General features: G+C 41.8%; 1 protein-coding gene across 2 annotated transcripts in view; it reads left to right on the top strand.

Annotated features, from left to right (window-relative positions):
- The window catches only part of ATRNL1 (attractin like 1), a 969,676-nt gene that overhangs the window by 726,361 nt on the left and 215,984 nt on the right, over nt 1–27,331 (top strand). The window contains exon 27 of one of the 2 annotated variants that reach the window (XM_019555782.1): nt 21,073–21,180. The exons of the other annotated variant lie outside the window; for it this stretch is intronic. Within the exon in view, the coding sequence (XP_019411327.1) occupies nt 21,073–21,180 (108 nt within the window). The remainder of the gene's footprint in view (nt 1–21,072; nt 21,181–27,331) is intronic. 2 annotated transcript variants of the gene reach the window in all.

The raw sequence follows: 27,331 nt of genomic DNA, 5'->3' as shown, positions 1-27,331 counted from the left end.
GTACCTAGCCAAATAGAGCCGTTTGGTTTATATGTTGCAGGTCTTGCTGACAATAGAAAACTGTATACGTTTTTTGATTTAGAAAAAGAAAAGGCTGGGGATCTAATCTCTGCTTATTTCAAGAAACTGCCTATAATACAGGGCCTTTACTAAAACATCTCCATAGGCAGAGTGAACCTGTATTTAACAGTGGTACAGAGGTGAGATGATAAAGTGTTTCCTTTACTTGAGAATTTCAGGAATTTCTTTATGCATACCAATTTAGAGTCTGATTCCATACAAGTTTTACGTAACAGTGAGAGAGGGGCAGCCTGCAATTCGTAATGAGAATGGTCATAGATGTTGAGTACTTTAAGCAAGATTTAAAAAAAAATAGACCTCTGAAGTTCACATTTGGGCTTTTATAGACAGATTTTCAAAGGCATTGAACTGAGCACTCAATAGGTCAGTGGGTTTTTTTGTATGCTCGGTGCCTTGGAAAAATAGGACGTTTATCTAGGTACTCAAATCTGAGTTTAGAGGTTTAACAGTCACCTCCAGCTTCTGAAAATTTGGGCCTGTAGGCCTATATAAAGTATCAGTTTGTATCAGCTTTCACAATGAGGAACCCAGTATCAATTCCCAGCATGCACTGGCACAGGAATAGATCCATAAATGGCTGAAATTGCTGTATTGTGTTTGCATTCCAAAATGTTGGTGCAGTAACTGAAGAATATTGTATTCAGCTTTAAACTGTTTGTAGGATTTGTATGAGTCACACTGAAAAAAAAAATGAGCGTTCCTTTAGGACATTTTTTTTAGTTGTATACACTTCTCTCATTGCACTCTGCTTTTTAAAAGTAATTTTAAAAAATCATTGACATTTCATTCCTTTAAACCTGAAGTGAATTAGGTCAAAAATTCCCTCAATCAAACACTGACAAACTTAAAAATGATTTTTGCTCATAGGATAGGGATGAATGCATATTAGTTTAAAATGCCAGTGAAATATGCCTGCCAGCAAGAAGTTACTATTTAAATCATGAGGCTAATTCACAAGAATTGAAATGGAAGAAAATCAAAATGATAAATCGCACAGCACAGCAAATAGTATAAATGTTTGGGTCCCCCGCCCCAAGATTATTCATTTGCTTTTTAGACTAGGTTTCATTTTAGAGTGGATGGTTTGCAGGTACTGGGGTGTCTCTGTTGGCAGTCAGTTACAGGACTGGGAACCAGATTAGTTAGCTGCTGTTTTTGTGTAACTTTCAAATTTGCTCAGTGCAAATATTATAAGTAGTGAGACTCCTGGCAGGACAGTTTGTTGAAACAATAAACACCAACCAGGAATTCAGGATATATGGGGAAGGTGAATTTTTGAAGTTGTAATCATGGGTATGATCAATCGGAGAGCAGAAGCATAGCATGGAGTTTACCAACACCAAAAAACCCCCCAAACAAACCCAAACCCCACTTCAATTGTTGAGTGTTCACAACAAGCTGATAAAAAGTAAGTTACAGATCAAATGTTATCCTGCAAATTTTGAAGGTGATATTTGAATAATTAAAAATAATATGGATAAGTTACAAACACAGAATGAGGTCACATTCACTGATTAAATTACTGGTAGATGCTTCATCCACTTGCAGTGGACAGACCCTCATAGTTGGAGAAACAGAACAAAACATAAAGCATCATGTGGTTAAAACTGGATTAAAATGTTATTCCTTCTTATCTAAAGGGGGCTAATCTTAATACTTGGTCCTGCACACAATGGGCAACCAGTAATCCCCAGAGTAAAGCAATCTAGCAGTCCCAATCCACATAATAAAGAGATTTGGCCCTGCAGCGTGATTCATCTGACGCACCTTCCTAATACAAGGATTAAGAGTGCAGAGAAGGAGAAACTCTGCGGGTGCCAGGTCTTTGAGATTCACACCCCAACAAACTCAAATTGCATCTGTATATTCAATCAGGGACAGTGATTCAATTCGTTGACTCGGATCACTGTCCCTGAGTCCGAATCTGAAGATTTGATGCTGATTCAGAGAATCAGTGGTTCAGCCATAGACACAGCTTTAAGTGTTTTTTCTACATACCTTGAGGTAGCAGGCATGGCTCGTGAAAGCTGCGATGCTGGGGCGCGTGGAGCATTCCAAAGGCATGTGCCCCCCCCCCATGGGCTCGGTAATGAACCCAGAAGTGGACCGGAAGTACTTCTCTGGGTCACCAGGGAGCACACTGGGGGGCCCTCTCAGCTCAGTGATCAGTAGCAGAGGACTCCAGGTGCCCCCCCAGACCCAGGAGGCACCAGTTGCTGAGCCGGAGGCAACAGGGCACTCTCCGGTGGACCCAGAAGTGAACCAAAAGTGCTTCTGGTCCACTTCCGGGTTTGCTGCTGAGCACGCTGGGGAGCGTCCCGCCTGCCTGTGGGATGCTCCACGTGCCCCAGCATCACAGCATTCATGATCTACCTGGTGCCTTGAGGTATGTAGAAAAAACATTTAAAGCTGTGTCTATGTCTGAATCTCTGAATCTTTCTGAAACTCTCCGAATCAGTTCAGAAAGTTCCAGTTCAATTTGGAGAGTTTAAAGGGTCTCCTGATTCAATTCAGATTCAGAGATTCGGGCACCGAATCGGGCCGAGTCTCTGCCAGATCGAATCAAGAACTGAAGCTTCGCACAGCCCTAGTAATCATGTACAACATTGGTAGCCCACCTTTTTGGCAAGCACATCATAAGCTAAGTCCAAAGTATGAAATAATGCATCTACATGAGACATTTACTCTGGAGTTGCCTAATTAGCCTCGGCATCTACGCATGAGGACCTATTAGGCTGCAGGAAATAATAAACTCTGCTCCAGGCTAGTACTTGCAAACAAGTACTATCCCACTGTGGAGTGTTTTCGTGCTCAGCAACACGTGCGTAGATACTGACCTGGCTGGCTACGGCAAGAGGGTGCTTCACTGCGGGGGCTGCCTGCCAGAAGTTCCCTCCTCCTTCTGAAGCGTGTTGAGCCAGGGGCAGCCCCAGGCTAGCAGGCTGACCCCTGGGGCCCGGTGCCAGCTGGGGCTACTCTGACCTGCGTTGATGTGCTGTGGTCCCGGGTGCATGTTCAAATAGCATGCCCGGGAGCAATAAACTCCAGTGCAATATGTGCCAGCGTTTGTTGCTGTGCGCTCTGACACACTGTCACTCTAATAATCTGCCACTGCTATTGCCCAGTGCTGCTGATTTTTGCATTCATAGAACCCCCTTCAAAGGTTGTCTCTGCACTTCGAAGCTCTGAACTCATTCACAGCCACCCAAATCCTATCTACTTTGCACTTTTAAAACTGTAATAGCTCCAAAGCCAGAAACATGGAAACAGATGGTAGGTTTGCTCCTTAACGCTCCTAAATGGTGCATAGCAGCCCTAAGATGAATTTCACCCCATTATGTTCTCCAAAGTATGGACACTTGCAAAATGTTCAAATACAAAGTTAATGTATTGAATGCTAACTTCCTGCATCAGTTAAAAATCAAATCTGGAAAAACAAAGCAAAAAACTGGTAGGCTTTCAAGAGCATTGTGAAACAGCAACTTCAATTGTAAGACTTCAGTGTGGCATAGGGAGCTTTCAGTACACGTCCCTTCCTTTGTGTGCAGTCCGATGCTTCTAAAGGAGTGGAGGAAGTTAATTAAACTAGCCACTGTTGTCTTTTTCTGAAGTCCCTGAGAGCATCAGCCCATGCTCTGCTCTGCCCTGCCATAAATGTAGGTTTGCTGAGAGAAATCATTATATATGGGTGACACCATTGACTCATAGATCATATCTTTGTTTAACTTTGTCTACCAATTAAAGATGATGTTGTTTTTGCTTGGTAAATAAATTTCAATTAATGAAATTCCAGCTGTCTCCTCCATTACGGTGGTATAAATTTGAAAGCATTTAGCAGGTGCCCATATAAAATCCATTAACACATAGCAGGTTCTCTGACATTTTAAACCAACATGTCTCCAGCTGGAATAGATAACAGAAAACAAAGCTACATTCTGGTACAATTTATGACTCTGTCTAAAGCAGGTAGGAAATTCCCAGACAAAACGTGGGAATGGTGAATGGATTCAGAAATGCCCTATACTTTTCAGCTGTTCATCTTGAACACAGGAGTTTTGGATGCATTTTGTATTATTCAGTTTCTTCCTTGTTTGGAAATAGCTGTAGCCAGTATAAATACATTAGAGTCAAACCACATGGGTTTGCATACAAAAAGGAACTCAATTAACATTAAAAGAGAAAATGCAATAATGTTCTTAGGTAGGTCTTTATCCACCATTTATCATTCTTGAGGTCATGTGAGGAGCTCTGAAAATAAGCAGTCAGGAATTTCAATAATCAGTCTAATAAATCTTTTAATCTGATACAATTATTAAAACAAGTCAAAGACTGTAATAAAAAGTCTATTATTTCTCCACTAGTTGGGAATAGAATTAAATCCCTGCCAGCCAAGTCAAATTTATTGTTAGTTTAAGACCTTGGTATTTTTAGTCCTCAACAAACTTTGCCACATTTTCTTTAAACAGGCTGTACTTGAGAAAAGCAGTAGAATTGCTGCAAAACAGCATGGGAATCCTGGTAAAAGCAGAAATCTGCTTTATTCACTGCCTTTAAAGAGTCCTGTTTTCTCAGCTTCATTCTGAGTAGAATTCCTCCTTTTGCAGAGCCAACGAGAGCCAGTGAGCCCAGTGCTCTTCAGAAATCCTGCGCAGCCTCTGGAGTAGGATGTTCAGGCCCAGCAAGGTAGAAAAGGAGACTCCCAAGTGACCAGGGAGACAGTGAACAGGGGCAGCAAACAGGGCAAGTAGTTTGCAGGCAGTTTGCTGGTCAGTTTGCTTCCCCCCTCCCTTGAGGGGAGAGGTTGGTGTGAGGAAGCTGGGAAAAAGGAACCCTTTGGGGCCAAGGAAGAGTAAACGGGCCAGTTTTCGGTGAGTTCACTAGGGAAGGTGGGTTTGGAAGAAGGGTAATAAAAGAGAAGAGGCAGAATAAGAGACCGGGGGAAATGGCTGGAGGACATTGCAATGCCAGAGCCATTGCCACTGCCTCTGCTTGCACCTGTGAGGTTTCTGTCCAGGCAAGATCACTCACCATTAAGACTTCCCCCGAGATCCAGGTTTAGCGTTGTGGGGACTGCAGCTTGCAGGTTTCTTCCAGTCATGGCCATGTGGGGGAGTGCCTGCAGTGTCGGTGGTGTCTCCAGGAACAGGCAGGAGAGCTACAGGAGGAGGTGGTGAGGCTTCAGAGCATCCTCCACCGGGGGGTTCATCAACTTGATGCTGGAGGAGCCCTCCAGGATTGTGGAGGAAGAACTGCCAGAGGCAGCGCTAGAGAAGGGAGAGGACATGGACTCCCAGGAAGGTGGAAGCTGAAAGCTTGTGACTTCTGGCAGCAGGCAGAAATCTTCATTTCCACCTGTAGCAGTTCATCTGGAGAATAAATATGGAGCCCTAGTAAGAGAGGGCAAGGAGGAGGACAGGCCAGGCGTCTCTAAGGTGGGAAGGATTGAGACCATCACCACCAAGAAGAAACAATGGGTGGTAGTGATTGGAGATTCCCATCTGTGGGGGCAGAGGGATCCATCTGCTGACCTGACCTGTTGTCTCAGGAAGTCTGATGCTTGCTCAGAGCCTAAATCCAAGATGTCACAGAGGGATTACTGAGACTCATCTGGCCCTCTGACTACTACCCCATGCTACTCATCCTTGTGGGCACCAGTGATACTGTCAGAGGCAACCCTGAGCAGATCAAAAGTGACTACATATCTCTGGGTGCAAAGGTAAAGGGGATGGGGCTCAGGTGTGTTGTTTTCGATCCTTCTGGTCAATGGAAAGGGCCCGGGCAAGAGTGGGTGCATCCTGCAGATCAATACCTGACTGCGCAGGTGGTGTCACCAGCAGAGTTTTGGCTTCTTTGACCAGGGTATGATGTTCCAAGAAGAAGAATTGCTAGGAAGAGATGAGATCCACTTGGAGAGGGAAGAGCCATCCCGGTGTGCATGAAGAGTAAATAGCAAGTATGGAAGAAGACCAGCTTGGTTTAACAGGGAACTCATCAGTAAACTAAATCACAAAAAGGAAGCTTATAAGAAGTAGAAACTTAAACAAATGACTAGGGAGTAATATAAGAGTATTGCTTGGGCATGCAGAGATGAAGTCAGGAAGGCCAAATCATGATTGGAGTTGCAGCTAGGAAGGATGTGAAGGGGTAACAAGAAGGGTTTCTACAAGCATGTCAGTAACAAGAGAAGGATCAGGGAAGGTGCGGGTCCCGTACTGAAGGGTGGAGGATGCAGAAAAGGCTGAAGTGCTCAATGCCTTTTTCACCCCTGTCTTTACAAGCAAGGTCAGCTTCCAGACTACTTCAGCTGGCAGCACAGTGTGGGGAGGAGGTGAGTGGCCAACAGTGGTGAAAGAACAAGTTAGGGACTATTTAGAAAAGCTGGACATATACAAGTCCATGGGCCAGACAGGATGCACCAGAGGGTGCTGAAGGAGTTGGCTGATGTGATTGCATAGTTGCTGGCCATCATCTTTGAAAACTCATGGCAATTGGGAGAGGTCCGGAATGAAAAGGGCAAACAGAGTGCCCATTTAAGAAAGGGAAAAAGGAGGATCCAGGGAACTGCTGACTGGCCAGCCTCACCTCAACCCCGGGAAAAATCATAAAGCAGATACTCAATTCATTTCTAAGCACTTGGAGGAGAAGGTGGTGATAAGGAACAGTCAGCATGGATTCACCAGGGGCAAGTCATGCCTGACCAACCTGATTGCCTTCTATGACAAGGTGACTGGCTCTGTGGATGCAGGGTGACTGGTGGATGCGGTGTATCTTGATTTTAGCAAGGCTTTTGATACGGTCTCCCACAACATTCTTGCAGGCAAGCTAAGAAAGTACAGACTGGATGAATGACTGAAAGGTGGGTAAAAAACTGCCTGGAACATTGTGCTCAGAGGGGAGTAACAAATGGTTCAATGTCTAGTTGGCAGCCAGTATCAATTTTAGTGCCCCAGGGGTTGGTCCTGGGGCCAGTTTTGTTCAATGTCTTAATCAATAACCTGGAAGATGGCATAGAGTGGCACCCTCAGAAAGTTTGCAGATGACACCAAGCTGGGGACAGTAGCAGATTCACTGGAGGTTAAGGCTAGGATTCAGAGTGACCTAGACAAATTGGAGGACTGGGCCAAAAGGAATCTCATGAGGTTCATCATGGACAAATGCAAAGTCCTGCACTTAGGACGGAACAATCCCATGCACTAGTAAAGCCCGAGGGCTGACTGGCTGGGCAGCAGCTCTGTAGAAAAGGACCTGGGGTTACAGTGGACAATAAGCTGAATATGATCCAGCAGTGTGCCCTTGTTGCCAAGAAGGCTAATGGCATGGGCTGCATTGGTAGGAGTGTTGCCAGTAGGTCAAGGGAAGTGATTATTCCCCTCTATTCAGCACTGGTGATTACCACATCTGGAGTCCTGTGTTCAGTTTTGCACCCTCCACTACAGAAGGATGTGGACAAATTGGAGAGTCCATTGGAAGGCAACAAAAATGGTTCAGGGGCTGGGGCACATGACTTATGGGGAGAGACTGAGAGAGCTGGGCTTATTTAATCTAGAGAAGAGAAGACTGAGGGGGGATTTAACAGCAGCCTTCCTCTACCTGAAGGAGGGATTGAAAATGAGTGCACCCTCAGAAGTTTAGATGGAGCTAGACTATTCTCAGTGGTGGCAGGTGACAGAACAAGGAGCAATGGTCTCAAGTTGCAGCAAGGGAAGTTTAGGTTACATAGGAAGAATTTTCTAACTAGGAGGGTAGTAAAGTGCTTGAACAGATTGTGCAGAGAGGCGGTGGAAAATCCATCCTTGGAGGTTTTTAAGGCCCTGTTAGGCAAAGCCTTGGCTGGGATGATATAGTTGTCAGTTTGAGCAGGGGGTTGGACTAGATGACCTCCTGAGATCCCTTTCAACCCTGATTTTCGATGATTCTATGTAAATGGTGTCATAAGACTTATAGTCATGGTGTTATAGTCGTTTTCAGAAGTAGAGGAGCCATTCCAGCCATTAAAATATATAAATCATATTGTTTGCTCAAGATTCTGGGATTTTCCCTGTGTTGTAAACTCAATCCATAACAGTATATTGAAATAGTTATAGCAAATATCAAACTTCAGTGCCCATCAATATACATTGATAAATGTTAGAAATTTTTTGATACTGTATGAATGTATTTTAGTTGAATATGGCTAAGTCCTTCATTGCATAGAGTTACCAAGGCACACCAATAAGGGTTTTCCAGTGCCTTGAACTGCAAGAACAAGCTTCCTACATGATACAGATGTCTGTAGAGCATTCTTTGGAGAAGGACAGTGACAGCAGGATTGATTTAAAAAAAAAAAAAAAAAAAAGATGTATATCAATTCAGTACCTTAGAGCAGGATAAGCGCTATCAGATTAAACCAAACTAAGGAAACTAATTATGGCTGGAGCTTTTGACCCAAACTGAAGCTGCTGTCTGAAAAATCCCATCATTCTTGCTAAGTAGAACTACAGAGCTTCCCTTTGACTGTGTCATTGCTACACTCCTGTACTTGGCTGTCCTTTCTGTTGTAAATTAGAATAGATGAAAGCTGTCGAGCCAAGCCAATGATGGAGGCTAATTTGATGTGATATAATTGATGAACTCTAAATCGTCCCACTTTTCCCTCTTGAAACAGTGTGACTGGAGCTCAAAATGCCAGAGTACTTTGATTTACACTCTCTGTCACTTTGATATTGAACATCTCAGTGTGGCAGCAGCGAGGGATTAACTCTTTTAGAGATTCTTTCATAATTTGTAGGTTATCTTTACACATTAAATGGTATAACAGCCTGTAGAAACACAGCCAGTAAGTTTGATTTCCGTGGTTACTGCTGCACAGTAGGCACAATGTTATTGCTAAGATAAAGAGCATAAACCAGTTGATGTTACATCTGACTTCCCATGCCATGGAGATTGCCAGTACTCCCTCTTTTTAATTTATTATTTAAATGCACATTGGAATTTAGGAATGGGGAATATTTAGGAGTGGGGAATATTTACAAACTTGGGGAGCTTATTCCTTAAATTCTGATCCCACTTAAACATTGAACCAAATATATATAAATAGGAGCCGAATATTGTATATGGGATGGGTTCTGTACCCCAATAGCCTGGTGCCTTGTAGATAGAAGATTGACTCGAAATAATTCTCTTTTCTGCAACTCCTGCGAGCTTCAGACAGCCCCCGGCCCTAGCTCTCCCTGTCATTTTCCAGGTTCTGTGAACCCAGCCTAAACTGCCTGTTTCTTGCTAAAAGCTTTTTTCCTCTTCAAAGGAAAAAAAATATGCAGTTGCCATGTTTCCTTGGTTCTATAATGAAGCAAAAGCCTTTGAAACTGATATAGCTTATGTCTACAGGCTGTCAGAGTAACCAGAACGGGGAAAAAAATAACATCTCCTATTTGCTTAAATTAATTATATTGAATCTAGCAGAGTGTGAACAAATGAGAGCTATTTTTAATTTCTGTTATTGCTCTGATTGGGTGGCAGAGCTGAATTTGTTTCAAAGCCTTGTATTCCCCTGCACAAAAGTTATTTGCTATGGCCACATGCCATTCCCACCAGCAGCATGTGCTGACTTCCAGCTGATCAGAATGGATGAGGGTAGTTAGTGGTAAATGCAGGTTTGCGATCTCCATCTGGAATCAGCACCCAAAAGTTCAGGCTAAGCTAAATTTCTTGCATGTGAAAACAACAGTAGAAGAGAATTTCTTGAAAGGTTTCTGAGCCTTTCTGCTGCTGCTTTGACTAGGTAGACTTTCTTTTGGTTCTTTCTGATCCTAGCTGGGACCCAAAAAACCCCACAAAATAACACATAGGAAAATCTGTGCATTTTCTGGATGAATTAATGAAGATAAAAAGAAGGCTGTTGAGACTGGGGTGGGTCTTGTCATTTAGCAAGGGTGGGAAGGAGTGTTATCTGCTGTAGATACAGGAAAACAGGCTGAACCACTGTTAGGTCCCCCTTTACAAAGTATTGCAGATTGTTTGCCTCAGGATTGCAGGAATTACTGTTTGCAGATACATAACAGCATCCTCCAGGGACAGTGCATGGAAGATTTACCTTATTTATGGAAAATTAATTTGCGTCTTAAGTAGGTTGACACTGTCCCCTTAGACTAGTCACATGTAATGAGTAATGAGGCTGTGTTTAAAAGTTTTCATCTCCATTTTGACCTTCTCAATATATATATATCAGTTCAGCTAACAGGTGGTGTTAAAGAATTACAGGTGATGATAAAGACAAACTTAACATTTATTTGAATGTGCCACTATGTTTACACGATCAATATTTTTGTTTGTCATCTTTGATCATTTTTCTTGCTCACCTGTTTGTGGGCTGGTGCAGTTTCATCAAAACTGTCAGTGAAAGGAAGCATAAATGTAAATGGTTTAATAGTATGAATAATGTAAATATGTCGTCCATGTTTAAAGGAATGAATGTTCATGGCTTATTGTTCCTTAAACCATGATCAGATCTAGCACAGAAAGGAAAAGAAATTCCAAAAATTCTTGGGCAAACCAAACTTTGCAAAACTTTTTCAGGATTTTGAAATAATTAATTTTAGTAAAGATTTCAATGTGTTCAGGTATAAATAACCATCTTTGGGCAAATTTAATATGCAGCATTATATGGAAACATTTTTTACATGTGTAATCAGTGGATCTCAATTTCTTTTTTTCCCTGTTCATAGAATGATTTTTCAGCATAAGTATTTTTAGAAACTTTCTGTTCTGAACCAAAAATGACTTTGCTTCGCTAACAGCAAAAGTATCACACTTTGCTGAAAGGATATGTTTTCAGATCTACTTGATTCAGAAAAAAGTGTAATGCTGGGGTAACCAAAGCCTGCAAGAAGGGTTAAGTACTTCTTGAGGAACCTATAAAGGATTATTGTCATAAAACTATGTAAATGTTCAACATAAATTCATAGTTCACTAAGTGAAGAAGATAACAGGATTAGGAGTCATTTAGAAGTTCTTAAGTTTGAAGGCATTGCATTGTGGTACACAATTGAATCAGGAGCTTATTTCTAGTGCTGTTTGAAATTTTGCCACCAGTGTTGTTTCGACACTGTTTTAACTCATTTTGAAGTTAAAACAGAAAAATCAAAATGAAACAAATATGGTCAAAACAGCCTCAAAACACAACGAGGCAAGTCAAAACGTTTCACCGTTTCGACCCTGTTTCGATATCTCATCCATAGGCTGTAATGGAGAAGGTTGAAACAGCCTATAACTTTGTCATTTCTGGCCTGAGTTTGATGAAACTTTCAGGGATGGTAGCCCCTTCTAAGAGCATGAAGCCTACCAGGTTTCAAAGAGATAGGTGCAAGGAGTTTGAAACTGCACCCCAAAACCTTGAAAGCAAGACTTATGTCACGTGTATGTGTTAAGGCACAACAGGGTCAAAACTCCAGGCATGTTAGCCCCTGCGAAGGCCACAAAGCCTGCCAAGTTTCAAGAAGATAGGTGCAGGGGGGTTGGGGAAACTGCATCCCAAAATCTTGAAAGGAAAAATCGTCCTTGAGTGAATCATGATTGGTTGTGTAACACAGTAGCTAGCTACGATAATGAATTAATGAGCAAGGATTAACACCTATGAAACCACAGACTAACCAGAAGAAAAAATCAATACAGATCCATGAAACTTCACTGTTAAAGGTACAGAAGCCCACGTTTGAACTAATGAGTGCTGGAGACCGCCTCTTGGGACTGAATACCCCGCGATCAACCACTCCCAGAGTCCTATTCATCACAGCAGTGAATTAATCAAAATTCATCAACGGACTCCTGAGACTGCACGTACTCACAAACGTGACCCCTGGGGCTGACAGCTACCATCCAGCAGCCACCAAGGGGGATGTCCCATGAGGCCAACAACCCCTGGCTTGGGTAAGCCCGATAATTGGGGAGTTGCCAAAGTCTGCCAGAGAGGGATAAAAGGCAGTGAAGAATGACTCCCAATGGTACCCTCTTTGACCTGACCAGCATCCTGCTGGTCCAGCCGGAAGGACCAGCTAGTGCCCCCTTCTGAAGCAACATCGCACTGAAAGAAGCCTTGACTGGCCATTGACAGCAGACTCCAGTGTATATCTTGACACCAGTGCTTAGTATTCATAGCTAGCTATTGTGAGTGTGTGTGTGTTTGAGGGGGTGAACCCCAAGGTTTACGATCTGCCTTTTGCATCCGTCTAATAAACTAGGACTTTATGATGATCCTGTGAGTTGGTCCTTGGTAGCCAACATTGTGGCCACAGCAGGGGCTAGTAGGCCTGCAGTTTTCACCCCTCTCTGCCCCAAGATGGACACAGTCAGTTGCACAAGTACCTATGTTATGAGTTTTCCTTGTCCCCAGTATGAGGTACAAGTTCCCTAAACCTCTGCACCTATCTCCTTGAAACTTGGCAGGCTTTGTGACCTGAGCAGGGGCTAGCACGCCTGCAGTTTTGACTCCTCTGTGGCTTAACACATACACGTGACATGAGTTTTGCTTTCAGGTTTTGGGGTGCAGTTTCTCCGAACCCCCTGTTCCTATCTGCTTGAAACTTGGCAGGCTCCATGCTCTCAGAAGGGGCTACCATTCCTGCATGCTTCATGTAAATCAAGCTTGAAATGACAAAGTTATAGGCTGTTTCATCCTTCCCCATTATATCCTATTGGCAAAACAGCAAAGCAGGGTTGAAAGGGCGAAATGTTTTGATGGAACAAAATGGACCAGCTGTTTTGACTCGAAACAAAATTTGAAATGGAATGCTGTCCCATCGAAACATCGAAATGCTGGTCGCAGTGGAACCGTGCCATTTTGCACAGCCCTACTTCTTACTTATTTCTTAAAACCAAAAAAAGCCTTTTCTTTGTGTAAATTAATTTTAGGGGAAAGAAATCTGAAGGATTGATCATATCTTCATTCTAATCAATGCCTCCAGTCAAAAGTAACTGAAACACAAGCAGGATCCAATGTGTCATTTCTATTGTAATCAGAAGCTTTATTATGCTCCCACTGTTTAAAGTTGACTTAATCCTATTGCACACCTCTTGGACATCAAAACCATGGTGTTCAGTTTGCTTTGTTTGCGTAATGAATGCCAGATTAATATTTTTCTCATTTGAAAAATATTTATTTTTATGCTACTACAGGCAATGTCTTGCATATTGTAAGTAGAAGGTTACTTTAGAGGGCAGTAGTTTTATTCCAATATTTATATGGTACTAAACCTGAAGTGATGGTAGATTCACATTTTGCTCTTTTAGGAGAAACATTACAGTACATTAAATGTCTGTTCCTCAAATCTAGCCACAAAATGACCTTTTCAGTGCTCATCCTTTTTTCTCATTTTGATTTGTTCAGGGGAAATTACAAGCAACTGGTATTTGGTTTCCAAAAGGGATACACATAAACCTGACCTTTTGGTACTGTTATTTTTTGGGATGTGTACACTGTATTTTAAGTATATCTTAGGTACTGTTTGCTGGACTCTGGCTAGTTTAAATAGCCTTCATTTCATTTGGTGTAAAGCTGAGACTAGTATAGCTCCTCTCATTTTTTTTTCCCCATGATAGACTTTTGCACATATATTTTGTAAAGAAAAATACTTTTTTTTCAGGCAATTTTGAAAAAAAGTGGCATGGGACAGAAGAGGCTCCATTAACTTACTCTGTGAGCTGTACTGTACTCCTCACTGGGTGCATCTACATGTGTGTTTAACTGCACAGTAGACTAATTTGCTGCAGTGTAGAGCATCATAGTCTACACGTGTGATGCTATTAGATTAGAGCAAACTAATTTTTGCTGCCATAAGACAGTACTGTCCCCAACAGTACTATCTTATGGCAATGAAAATAACTGTGCCTATACACACATGTAAACACTGACCTGAGTGTAAATTGCCCCTGGTGAGCCCAGCCAGCAGGGGCCAAATCTCTTCTCCTGCCTAGCCACATGGCTCTGCCCTGGCACTCTTGTTCCTAAGCCAACCCCTCCGCCACCTGACATCATGACCCAGAGCCCAAGCGTGATCCCCTCAAGCCTGGTGCCAGCCTGGGGCTTTTCCACCCCAGCTCAAAGTGTTGTGATCCCAAGCACATATGAAGATGCTGTGCCTGTGAGCAGCTGACTCTGGTCCAAACTGCATCAGCGTTTATTTACATGCACTAATTGTATGTGTAGATGTGCTCACTTAGTACCTATCTACATGGTCCCCCATCCCACTTATATCTGACCACTTTGGCATTTAAAGTATTTTTATTTACAGCTCTCCCATGGAAAGGGAGATGATGATTATTCCCATTTAACAGATAGGTTCTGTGGAGACCTGGCCTAGTGGGAGACCTGGTCTCTAGGTCAGGGATTTGAAACTCATGCCAGGCCCCAAGCCAGATCTGGATTGGACTGCAGGGGCTCCCCCTGGGCCAGAATCATGGAGCTAGCAGCAGCTGTGGTGAAGCCAGGGCTGGGACTAGTGGCACAGGTGCCAGGGTGAGCAGCAGTGTGGGCTGGGCAATGGGGGTCCAGGAGTAGGCAGTGGCATGGGCTGGGGAGCAGCAGAGCAGCTCAGGGAATTGGAAGGCAGCGCAGGTGGGAGGGAATCGAGCAGCCGTGCAGGTCAGGTGGGAGTTGGCAGCAGCTCAGGTTGTGGGGAGACCAGATGGCCGTACAGGCTGGGTGGGAAGCGGGTGGCAGCATGGGTGGGAGGGGGAGGAGATGGCAGGGGGAGCTGGTGAGGGAAGGGGCTGCAGCTTGGGCCAGAGGGGAGTGAATGGCAGCATGGGTCAGGGGTAGTGGGCGCCGGCATCTGCACAGCTCTCCCTCGCCTTCCTATCACTGATAGCCAAGTCCATTTGCATCCAGGGACCCTGACTTCTGCAGCAGGCAGTGATCCACTGGCCACTCCTGCTGCCAACTTCTGGCAGGCTAGTGGCCCAGGTGGCTACTGGCGGGCCACGTGGAACAGTTCCAGCGGCTGGGTCCAGCCCGCAGGCCGTATGTTTGACACCCCTGCTCTCCTCAGCCTGAGGGATTCATACTCATCTCTTCCATCTCCCAGGAGAGTGGCCTAACAGCCAGGTTTTAAAATACTAGGCTGAGGCACAGGGCAGCCAGAAATGTCGTTCTGGGGCTAGAGAAGACAAGTAAAGGGAGAGTGAGAGCGCAGAGGTGACGGCACTTCTTGGGAGGCAGGGAACCTGGTTTCTCACTTCTGTTTCCTCATCTGCATATGCATCTTACATGTAGCATTCATTGTTTTAAAACCAAAAAAGAATCATAAGCCTGGTTGGGGGACACTCGTGGGATGTGGGAGAGGGGTGTTTGAGTTTCCTTAGCCTCAGAAGTGGTGCTCTGGATCATGAGTGAACACCAACCCGTACTGTATAGCTTTAGTAAGGGGCTGAAATGCCTGAGATGGGCGGAAGCTCATCGTACCCCTGTACTTGGTGTTGCTACCAGCACCTCTAGGTGCCTCAGGGAATTCTGGATCACCTTTTTGGAGATGCCTAAGGGTGGTGTCGCATGTTCAACTTAACACTAAGTAGCATAAAATACAAGCTGATGCACATTCAACATTAAGTGCCTTCCCAGCATTGCAAAGTTGTTTCCCTTTCAGCAGGGGTTATCTCCTAGCACACACTAGCTTTAATAGGTCACTGAATTTTAGTGGTTTGCCACTGCTGACAGTGAACATCTGGCAAGGCCCTCGCTCCCTGGTCTCTCTAGGGAGAGTGCAGGCCCTTGATCTTGTTTATTGAAATCACTTTTCAGAGGCACTGAAGTTTCCCCAAGGACTGTAGAGTGTACAAGTGATGATTTCATGGCAGGGCAGAGAGATCTGTATACAAATTAGGGAGCTAGTTGAAAAGTTGGGAGATTTTCTTCACAACTGGATTATCCTAAAGTTGTGTAGTACATGCCGATTCTCATCAAGAGCAACAAATGATGATTTCAGGCACGGTGGCTACTATTATTTCATTTCTATGACAATGGACTTTTTAAAACCGAACCTACCCCTGGATTCTGAGGGCCACCCTCGAAGCAGGATTTCCTTCTTTTGACCCTGAATAGCTTCCGTTTCCCATTACTCATTATCACCCCCACTGTTCCTCGGTGCTTCCCCCTTGCGGCACCGACAACTTCCCTTCTTCAGGCTCAAGACTCCCTTTTGCACTTCCTTCCTGATAGACTCTAGCCTGCCCTGTGCAAGTTATCACTCCCACTGACCCTTACGGTTCCTCTCTCCCTTCATCCACCATCACTTGCCGACCCTCCTATAAACTCCCTGTCTTCATCCCCTGCCATCCGTCATTCTCATTACCTCTTAGCCCCTGGAGCGATTTCCATCGCACCTTCCCGAGGAAACATTTTAGGAAGCGAAGCAATATTTCTGTTCTCTCTTTTCTCTGTTCCCTACTTAGTCTCTAGCTCAGACTGAAATGTGGGAGGTTCAGCTGGTGTTGCAGAAGGCCAGGAGAAAGAATGACAGGACCTGCCACTTGATTCCAGAAGACCCCATACATTTAGTGTAGTGGCCGTAGTGCCTAAAGCTTCTCAGCTTGGAGCACACTCGCAGGACCTGGCACTGATGTTTTAGGTATTCCCATGCCTAAGTGAAGGCACCTATATAACCAAACAGGATTTGGCCCTAAATGACCATGTTTGCACAGGAAGTTTCTGAGAAAGCAGGGAACTGAATCTGGTTTTCCTGTGCCTCAGGTAACTACCATAAGTGCCTAGCTGTCCTTCCTGTTGTATCGCTTCTCAGCCTGCCTCCATGTGGCTTTTTAAAATCAGTATTCTGCTTTTCAAAACTGAATGGGAAAGGTTTATCTCACCTTAAAAACCTTGCACAATTAGTGCACTTAGTGTGGGGCTGCTGCTTTCTCAGTGAAATCTACTGTTTAGGCAACTAGCCAAGTTCAGTATGCAATTCAAAGTGCAAATAAGTAACTGTTCAGCACCCCAGACATGCAAGTAACTAGTTTAATTTAAAGAGATTTGTAACACCAATAATAGCAACACCAGAACCTACAGAAAAGGCAATTTTTGTTTTGTGCAAATTAAAAGTAATTAAGCAAATGGTCAATGCTACATTGAAGGATCACTAGGTGCGATTGTCTTCATCTGGAAATGAGAATTTAACCATTTCAGTGAGAATTAGATTCAGGTCAGGTCAGAGCAACTTTGTGGTCATCTAACCCATTTAAAATACACTGCTTCTGATTGAATGTGGCAATTTGAAACTATAATAGCATATGGAGAAGGACTAGGGCTCCTGGTTTGCCATGACTCTCCAATTTTCCATGTTTGTCTCCTGGAAAAAACCTTGGAGGAAGTGTGTGTGTGTGGGGGGGGGGTTGTAACTCATACTTTACCTTGTTTTATGGTCAGCTGGCTGGTCAGTTGACTGACTTCCTATAAGGCTTTCTCCTTAAGGTTTCGTCGTTCAGACCCAGGCCAGCAGCAGTCTTTGTGAAACTCAGCTGCAGTTGTAAAAAATCTGTCCATCACTTCCCAATTCTACATTGAGCGATTCATACAGGATACTGGCACATCACAGAGATTCCTAGGAGCATGTGGTTTATTGAGGAGATGCTGGGTGACATATCAATTCCTAGGACAGAAATGGCTATGGCCTGCATATCTTAAGTTAGAAAGGAGAAGTGTCTAGATGGTAATTACAGAGGACTTGGAGATATATAATGAGTGAAAGAAGATATGACAGGCTACAAAGGAGTAAGATATTCCTAATACAGTTTCCCTGCCACCAGCCATACCCTTCCTCTAGAGCATGTTGTTGATGCCAACTTCCTTTAAACAGCCAAAAGTAAAGCTCTTCTGCAGTTAGTTGTTTCAGATGTCAAAATGCCCCTTCCCAACTTCCTGTGATAAATGGCCTCTTTTTGGTTTTCTTCCTATGAGCTGTCAAACACTGAGAAACCAGACAAGCATCTTCCTATTTCAACCCATTTGACTCATTTCTATGGTCCCTAGAACACCTGCCCTGCCCTCACCCCCAACTCCTACCCCAGATGGCCAACTAAAATTCATAGGCATCAACCACCACAAGCCACTAAATCCATCTACTCGGCTTAGAACAAATGCTTTCTCCACGATGCTAAACACCACCTCCCATAGCCTGATGTGTGTTATGTGTCTGTCATCTAGGGACTAGATCATACTACTTCATCAGCTTGCCATCCTCAGGCTAGAAGCACCCATCAGCTCTGACTATGTCCTGCCAAGGCCGGGAGCGGCCACATATTCAATTTAAGGTGGGATGGGAACCAGCCACAAAGTTATCACACACATTTTGTGTAGTGGCTTATTTCCTGTTTTATGGTACCATTATTTGTTTGAACATGCGGCTGGGTTCCTACCTGAGACATGATTAACTGGTTAAATATGTCTCACGTGTAACATCTGCCAGGGGGCCTGTGTTTCATCTCTCTTGCCTGCTGGCAGTGGAAATAAGAGAGAGTTTTTCTACTCTTCTCCCTTACCCCACTGCTTGGAGGAATTCTTTGGGGGTTTCCTACCTTTTTTTTGCCTGTTGATTTATTTAAAGCATGTTGCTCTCAGCTCTGGGAACTGCGTGATTGCTGTGTGCGAGTCCAGAGCCACACCCGAGCAAGCAGCGTGTTGCTCTCCCCATCGCACTCTTCTTTCTCCCTACCTGGCTGCCACACTCAATACATTAATCTCATTCACAAGCCATTCTCTTTAATTGGGATTTTCCTTTGCAAAGCACCTTGGCACATGAACAGTTGCAGATGACAGGAGTTTGCAACCTTTTCTATGCACAAAAGTGATTTTATACACTGAAATATCTCACTCCCTTCTACCCCCAGCTGGCTTTTCTCTCCCCTTCTGCACCTTAATGGGAGCTTTTAAACACTGAATAGGAAGCAGCAGTGTTTTGAATAGAGCATATTTCTCTGATGTGCATGTGCTCAGCTGCCAAACCCCCACTGTATTTCATGGGCAGCTGAACCTTTTAAAATTTTAGGTTTTGTTTAAAAAACTAATTAAGGATCTTTATAATATAGTTCTCAAATGACTTAGAATATCCAGGTTACAAAGACAGCCTTGTGAATAGGACGCATTATTGAACACAGCCTGCGCTAGGAGTAAAGAGAACTGCGATGCTTAAACAAGACACAATGCAAATCTTTAAGTATGCTTTCTGTTAAAAACTGGATTAAACAAATCCTTTAAAAGTCATATGTGTAGCCTTAAAATGGTTTCTTCTGCCTGTTAAACACTCTTTGCAGCCAATTGCATTTGCTTTGCAGACTGCTGAGTGCCCCATTTGAATGTAAGCATTTGTCAGTGTTTACCCCATTTATCCAATACTACAATTAGTTCCATATGGATGAGGCCGCTTTGTTACCATTTTTCACTATTTTTCTTATAGTATGAGGAAAAGGAGCCAGACATGATGTTTTCAACATACAGTGTCTTAATACTCTTACCAGAGAAAATCACATTGTCTCTATTATGCTAAAGATAAGATTAGTGGTCCTTTTTTTTTTTTTTTTTGCTGTAAAATTTATAAATATAGGCTATAGAACTGTACATGAAAACTTTGTTTTATTTAATTTTTAACTTATTTGTTTTGTCTTAGTGTTTAGCCATCTGGATATTCAAAAGTGCTTTTATCCCATCTGACTATATAGTATGGAGCTTTGCCTACGGGCCAAGATATTATTCAGTGGACATGATAAATGGGAGGCCTAATTCCTACTATTGGGTGCTGGGCATATTTATACAACCTGGCCATAGGTTCTGATAGGATATAGGTTAGATGACAAGTATATTATTTTTATTTTAATATTGATAATGCTGTTTTATAGTTATGAAGAAAATCTTAAAGTAAAAAAAAAAAAGCATGAGGTGTCACAAAATGTACTTGGTGCTTTGTAACAGGCATTAAATCAAGAGCGTTAAATAATAAGCTGCCATCAGGTATTTGCTTGTATATTCTTTATTATCTCAAAGGGAGTTTTATGAACAGTATGTCACAGTGCTGACAGCATTTACATTTAAAAGCCAATACCTAATGTTTTCAGCCTTGCAAAGAAATAGTAGGAAGTAAAACCCCACGGAAAGAAAATCTAGATTTTTTTCTAATAAAGCATTGTACATCTTTCAGATGCCGTGGCATCTTCAGTTGAAGAAGCTCCAGACTTTAATTGCACAAGTCATCCACTTTAAATATTTAATAATGCTTTTATTAGTTGCATAGAACCAGAGAAGTAAGATTTGTAATATCTAGTGCTGGTCATCATTTTTATTCATCACGGTTTAATGAGCATTATAATTACAGGTTGAGGAAGAAATATAAATTAGCTTTGTGGTTTTGGTTGTGACCTATTTGCACATTGGCATGATTGCAAGGGAGTATATAAGCACAATGTGTGTAACTAAGGTCTTCAGTTGTGCTGGCACATGCTCCCCAATACCCACACATTATTCTTCATATATAAGTAATTGGAGAAGAGATGCTACATAAAATTATAAGTACTGACACTAATAACTCCATCTGGCTTCAGTACAAAAGCATGGGGAATTTGAAGGCCGAATGGACTTGTTCTTGGCAGGTGTTCATTCTATTTCATGCTAAATCAATGAAATTAGATTTCAAGTAACTATCTTCTTCTACTATTTCCCATATTTGCTTTTAGCTTAAACGCATTTTTCAGGTGCTTTGCATAAACAACAATGTAAGGATTTTTTAAGAGTACATTTTGTTTCACGTGAGGACGAAAGACAATTGCAGACATCCCATGCCTTCTTCTTTCAGTCCTCAAGTAAATTTAGCTTGTTGATGATGTGGATTAAAGGTTTCTCTCTTTAGCATGAAAGATATGGCTGTGTGCATGCTACCTGTATTGTTACACTGTAATTGATTGCAAAGCAGAACAGACTAATATCTTGTACATTATTTTCTTAAATGTTTTGTTAAAACATCATTTTTCCCCCATCAGCAACTTATGCGGGAGCGACAGCAGATGGCCAGCCGCCCCTTTGCTTCTGTCGATGTAGCACTGGAAGTAGGAGCTGAGCAAACAGACTTTCTACGAGGGCCATTAGAGGTAGGAACAGTGGTGCTGACAAGGGACCATTGTGATTTGCATATTTATATTGCTAGTCTCATCTGCATCTGCTTCTGAAACCAAGCAGAGTCTGATTACCTGGAGCTGACAAGCCTCAGCTACATATGTTATGCCATTTTCAAGGAGCATAGCTTTAATAGTATGACATGAGCTGGAACAAAAACCACTGGAGAATCTATTAGCCTAGGCTAGAGTGACAATTGGCTTACCTGACAGCCCCTTCTTGATGGAGAAGAGCCGGAGGAATTTAAAATACAGGTATTAAGGCAGAAGCAAACCTCACGCTTAGTCCTTTGAGTACACAGTGCCCCCTAGTTAGCATCTACCTTAATTAGCAGAGATTACAATTAAAAAAATAAAGTTGTGATCCGAATTTCAACGTTGCAGTTATATTTGTGAGGTTTAAAGAATACATTCTATAGTGCATGTTTTCATTTGTGGGTAATGGCTGTATTATTGCATCCTTTTATTGTAAGTGCTGTACATTGAACGAGAAATCATAATCTACCAGGTAATGTAATATTCGAACAGTGTAATAATGCATGAAATGGATTCTGGGAGTTTCACCTGAAAATAGAGAAAGAATTACAAAATGTGGGTAATAATGAATATCTAATCTAGGTTCAGCTTTCGGTAGGTCATAAACCTGTTTTTCTTTACCTGTATTTACAGTACTATGTTTACAGTTATTATCTTTTCATATTTACTGTGAAACCTAGAAATGAGGTGGGATAGCTCTGAAATTTTACCAGATCATCCTTTTTTTTCATTGCTGCCAGTTCCTCTGATATTCAAAGCTTCTCTCGCTGCCCTTTTCAAAGGAAGATTAAAAACAGTCTGTCAACACTTTAAGGTTCATGGAGGTGTGAACAATGTGAAAAACAGATCTGTGGTAATAAAGAAAGAATCGGCTCTCAAGCAGTTATCAAATTGAGGTGTTCTATCCTGTTACTAGATAGGAGGCAATGGCAATTGCTCTTGCTGACATAATTTGGATACTTTCATTATATAGTGCATGAAAATTCATTCCCCTTGCCAAGAAGCATCTCTATTTTGTGACCAGACGTTGCAGCATTCAATACCCTCACCTTGAAGAGCTTTCTACTGTCCCCTTATCTCAGAATAGTGGATGCGTCCAGTTACTTTCCTAAAGATGTAGGGTCCCTGTGCTGCAGCTGGAAGTTAATGGACATTGCAGTTTCCGTTATTCTGTTTCAGAGCTTTTTTCTGTGTTCTTTTCTGTAATGGGGAAAAGGGAAATGGGTGGGAAGCGAGGAGTCCAAGCGTAGGCTACGTACATGCTATTTGTTTAATTAGACTTTAGAAGTAAACATCAAAAGTTAATTGCTACATTTTCTTCTGGGCCATCTTTGATTTAGCAACTAATGGAGGTCAGAACTGAAATATTTTAATTATATTTTACAGTTTTATTAGCTTTTTCCTCCTACTCTAAGCATTTTCTGGTAATTGTTTTAGTACTCACTATTGGTAGTGTTTTATTTGATTAACGTATACAGAGACTGGAGATCATTCAAAGTTTTCCTAGCATTACTGTACAATGTAATCTGTGCTAAAACAATGCATTATGTTGCAGATTAAGTGAATATAATGCAGTGCATTGATTGGCCTGTGATGGCTGCTGTGTTAGAAAGAGCCATATTAAAAGTACATTACAGGTCTACCTTCATCTTGCAAAGCAAGATAATAAAAGTTACAGCTGCCATGCTGTTCTTGATTCTCATCTTTTTATCAAGCATAAGCAAATTTAGATATCAGTGTGTTTCACTTTGCTGTCATATGTACACACAGAAAGGCACAAGAAAAACAGATCAGAAGCCATATTTCTGTTTTGTTGGATTAAGTTAGATTTCCAACATTATTTTTATATTGCTGTGATATGTTATGTCTTCCATGGCCATTTAATTTTATATATATTTTAATAAAAGTAAAAAATATGAAGTAACTCCTTCCCCCAAAATATTCTATCAACACAATGGCATTTGTACTGACATACGAAGAACTCCCATTTGAATGTCATTGTAACAATGAAATGCTTTGTTTGCAATGCCAGCCTACCGTCCACTGACAATGTGTGCAATTCACAGGTAGTTTGGACCAGATACAAAGCCAATGACACAGTTACTATTCTTTTATTGACATTATAACAACTCCAACACTTCCAATGACATTATATTGATCCATGGGTCCTTTGGGCACAATGTAATGTCAATGGAACCATTATACACTCTACTGCAGGTCTCCCACACAGGCTGCACGGTAAAAATAATGCTCAGTAATGTTGTTTAGCTTATACAATGATGTGATTTCTGTACAACTTATACTGGTTATTCATAGTGATACAGTACAGTGTCTATATTCATATTTATATAATATGCTTCCAGTGTGACCTTTCATTGGCTCCAAGCTGATTTTCCAATTACATATAAAAAGACACAAAGCAACGAGTCCATCCAAAGGCTTTATTTTGAAGTTAAGGCATTTTGGGCCAAAATTTTAGCAAAAACTTATCTTCAAATATGAGAATTTAGGTATTGTTTTACCAGCTTAAATGTTTAAGATAAAATACTGTTTTAAATGGTAAAAAGTAAATTTCATGGATATTTGTAATGTTTATTAATTTCAGCTAACAGTAAGTTTGCAATAGCTGAGAACAAAGACCTAAAAAACATGTTTGGTGGAAATGTTTCATTCTCATCCTCCTTGGCTCCTCTGTTACTTTGAATCCATTAATCCTCAGTCTCTCCTCTTCATCTTTTCATCAATGCAATTTCATACTATCAAGCTTATTCCGTGTCCATTCACTCAACAGCCTCCTCCTATCATCTTCCACCACTCTGGAGATTACTGTGGCTCTTTCCATGGAAGCCTTATTGGTTGGCCATCTCATCCATTCATAGCTCTTCAACTACTGTCTTTGTGCCAGTAATTCACAAATCTGTTTCTCCAGCCCTGTCCATTCAGTCTGTCATCTTAGTTTGCTTCCCCACCATCTCTTTTTGGATGTCTCATCATCAAGTTACCATAGCCAGAACAAAACTTCTTAACTTTCCTCTTATTCCCCTTAGCTATCAGATCAACAAACTAGTGTCCTTTCTGACAGCTGGTGGCCACAACTTTGATGTTGTCTTTTGGCAATTTTTTTGTTCCCCACGTTCCAGACAATTTCCAAATCCTGTTGGATTCTCAGTGTATTTGAGACCAACCCTTATTTTCTGTCTGGAAAGCTAAATCACTTAGGGCCTCTATATTCTGAGCTCATCTGCAAGAGGGGAAAAAGAGTCCATGAGAGCTGACTATACTTTCAGGAGGTAATGTTAAGGACTCAGGAGCAAGCTATCCCAATGAGTTGTAAGAACAGGAAGCATAACAGGAGACCAATCTGGCTAGCCAGAAATCTCTTCAAGGAGCTGAAACTAAAAGGAATCTTATAAATAATGGAAATATGGTCATAGTACTAGCGAAGAGTATAAGAGTATTGCATAGCCATAAAGAGAAAATTATGAAGGTCGGGGCACAATTTGAGATGCAGCTGGGAGGGGACATACAAGGTGATAAAAAGGGGTTCCACCGATATTTCAAAAGTCAAATCAATACCAGAGAAACCATAGATCCCTTACAGAATGTGAAAGGTCCATCAGACGTTGGATTCTAAGAGAGTCAGGAAAAATGTCGCCATCTAGTAATTTGGTGGGGGGGGAGGAATGCTCCTGGTAACTGGCCAGTAATGTCCACAAACAAAAATCACCTAATCAGGTGATTTATCAGGTTCATCCAAACAAACCTGGCCCTAGGACATCTGGAAGCTGCTCTTGAGGTCTGGGGGATAGCTGTAAGGCCTCTGTGCCGCAACCGGGCAACAAGGTCAACAGCACCCAACCCTCTAAGCAAGGCCAGGTGAGCCTCAAGGGCCTGGAAGATGATGCATGGGGAAGGCTAAAAGAGAGGATTATTTAGTCTAAAGATGATAAGCCTGAGGAGGGATGTGATAACAGTTTTCAAATACCTGAAGGGCAATTACATAGAGGATGTGGGTGGGCTTTTCTCTTTGGCTGTAGGGGACAGGCCTAGGAGCAATGGCCTCAAGCGTCAGAAGGGGAAATTTAGGTTAAAGATTTGGAGGAATTTTCTGACTATGAGGAAGGTTAAGTATTGGGACAAGCTACCTAGAGAAGTTGCAAAATGTCCAGGCTTAGAAACGTTAAAAAGCAATTTAGACCAACACTTGGCTGGGATTGTTTAGTCAGGGGTGATCCTACCTTGAGCAGAGAGCTGGACTAACTGACCATTAAGGTCCCTTCCAGCCCTACTTTCCTGTGCCGTTTCAGTGCACAAGCCCTTTTTGAAAACCCATTTCCACTGTGCTCTTTGTGACAATTCTGTTTGCCTTCTGGCTTTACAACGTGAGCGCCTCAAAAGTAAGCTGGTTCCTTTACCTGTGCTTGGAAGGCATCTATGACAAAGTGGGCACTACTATAAACGAATAATGTATAATTATTAGATTAGTAATTAATAAACTTGTAATTTATAGTATCATTGGAGGCCAAAGGCATAAGTTTTATTTCCTGAGTAAGAGCTGAATAAAAATGAATACAGATTTGGCCTTGGTCATACATCTGATCATACATGTAACTTCTACACAATATAACCTAGACTCATTTTTGCTAATTCAGTAGTTTTTACTTATCCTGAAGATAAATATGTTAATCTTCTTAGTCACTTTTCTGATAGTCACTTAGTAACTAACTGAACCCTTACAAGTCCTTTAGATTTCTATGAATACATTTAATTATTCCTGTCAAGTTAAAGCAGGCTCAAGAATTATAGAAAATCTAGCCTTTATTTCCTCCAATAAGCAGTAAGAAACAGTTACACTACATTGAATAGTTTTTAATTTCAAGCACACATTGTAAGTATAAAACAAAGACCAATTGTTATTTCTCATTTATTTCAACAGGATACTTGGAATCCAGTGACTGTCATTTTACCAGTAGTGTTTATTAACAAATTAGGGTGGTTTACTAAAATACAATAGGATCCAGTTCAAGGGTTTAGAAGGTTTTTCTGGTAATTGAGGTTTATAATAACAGGCTATTTTACTGTTTTCCCCTGCCAGTAAAGTGGCAGGACTTTTTAACTTGCTTTGCAAATAAATCAAGCTAAATTAGGTTCATTTTCTTGTTTAATTTGAATAATGTAATGACCAATTTTTCAAAACTGCAACGTAAGCATACTTCATTATTTTGTACAAAATGAAACTGGTTGCGTGCTTTATCAGCATTACACTTGCATTATGCTGATGACATAAAGTCTGAAGCATCTGATAACAGAATCCTTCCACCACTCCATTATAGGTCATCTCACTGTCTCATGACCTTTTCTCCTCTCAGTTTTACTCCCTTTGTTTAAGCCAAATTAATTTCTGGTGTAAAAGGGTATAAGTCCATTGAATGTAAGGATGAGTCCATGCCTAAGACTGTCGTCCTATTATCTATCACCAGAAACACAATAAGCGTCTGGCATCAAGAACTGTTGCAGAAAAATAAGTTGGCATTGGCACTTGTTGTCCACTGATAAATCATGTTAGATAGATGTAAATATAGTTCTAGGGCCATTCCAGAATTTTAATTTCACAAGTGCATTGAGTCAGCTCAACCCCAAAATTATAAGTTACTTTTCTAAGTTGTTACAATTTTTTGGATAAGACTCTGTGGACAGTATTCTTTATTGCTATTGTAGTACAAAGCTGTGCTAAAGGAGTGGACAGGGGTGACCCTTCAGCAGCATAGGTCTATATTATTATTTGTAAGAAACATTTTAACTTAATATTAAGAATTCTTTGAACCAATTTGCCCATTGTCAGCATGCAGCATGGCTAATAAATAATTAATTCAGAGCACCCAGTTATTTTCACCCTTTTGTCTTTGTGAGCCCACTACCCTTCTTCTGCCTAAATTAATCCATTTGTTAAACCCATTGGCTGTTTTTGCCTCCCAGGCTTAGGTATGCAATTTAACTCACCCTGCTAACCCCAACTCACCATATCACACCACTTCCCATCTCTCCGTTAAACACTGGATAAGTATACTGGTCACTGTCAACTGCTTCACTC

This window comes from Crocodylus porosus, unplaced genomic scaffold, assembly GCF_001723895.1.
Source record: "Crocodylus porosus isolate Cpor-Errol unplaced genomic scaffold, CroPor_comp1, whole genome shotgun sequence".
NCBI classification, from domain to species: Eukaryota; Metazoa; Chordata; order Crocodylia; family Crocodylidae; genus Crocodylus; species Crocodylus porosus.
This window is presented reverse-complemented; position numbering and strand designations above follow the sequence as displayed.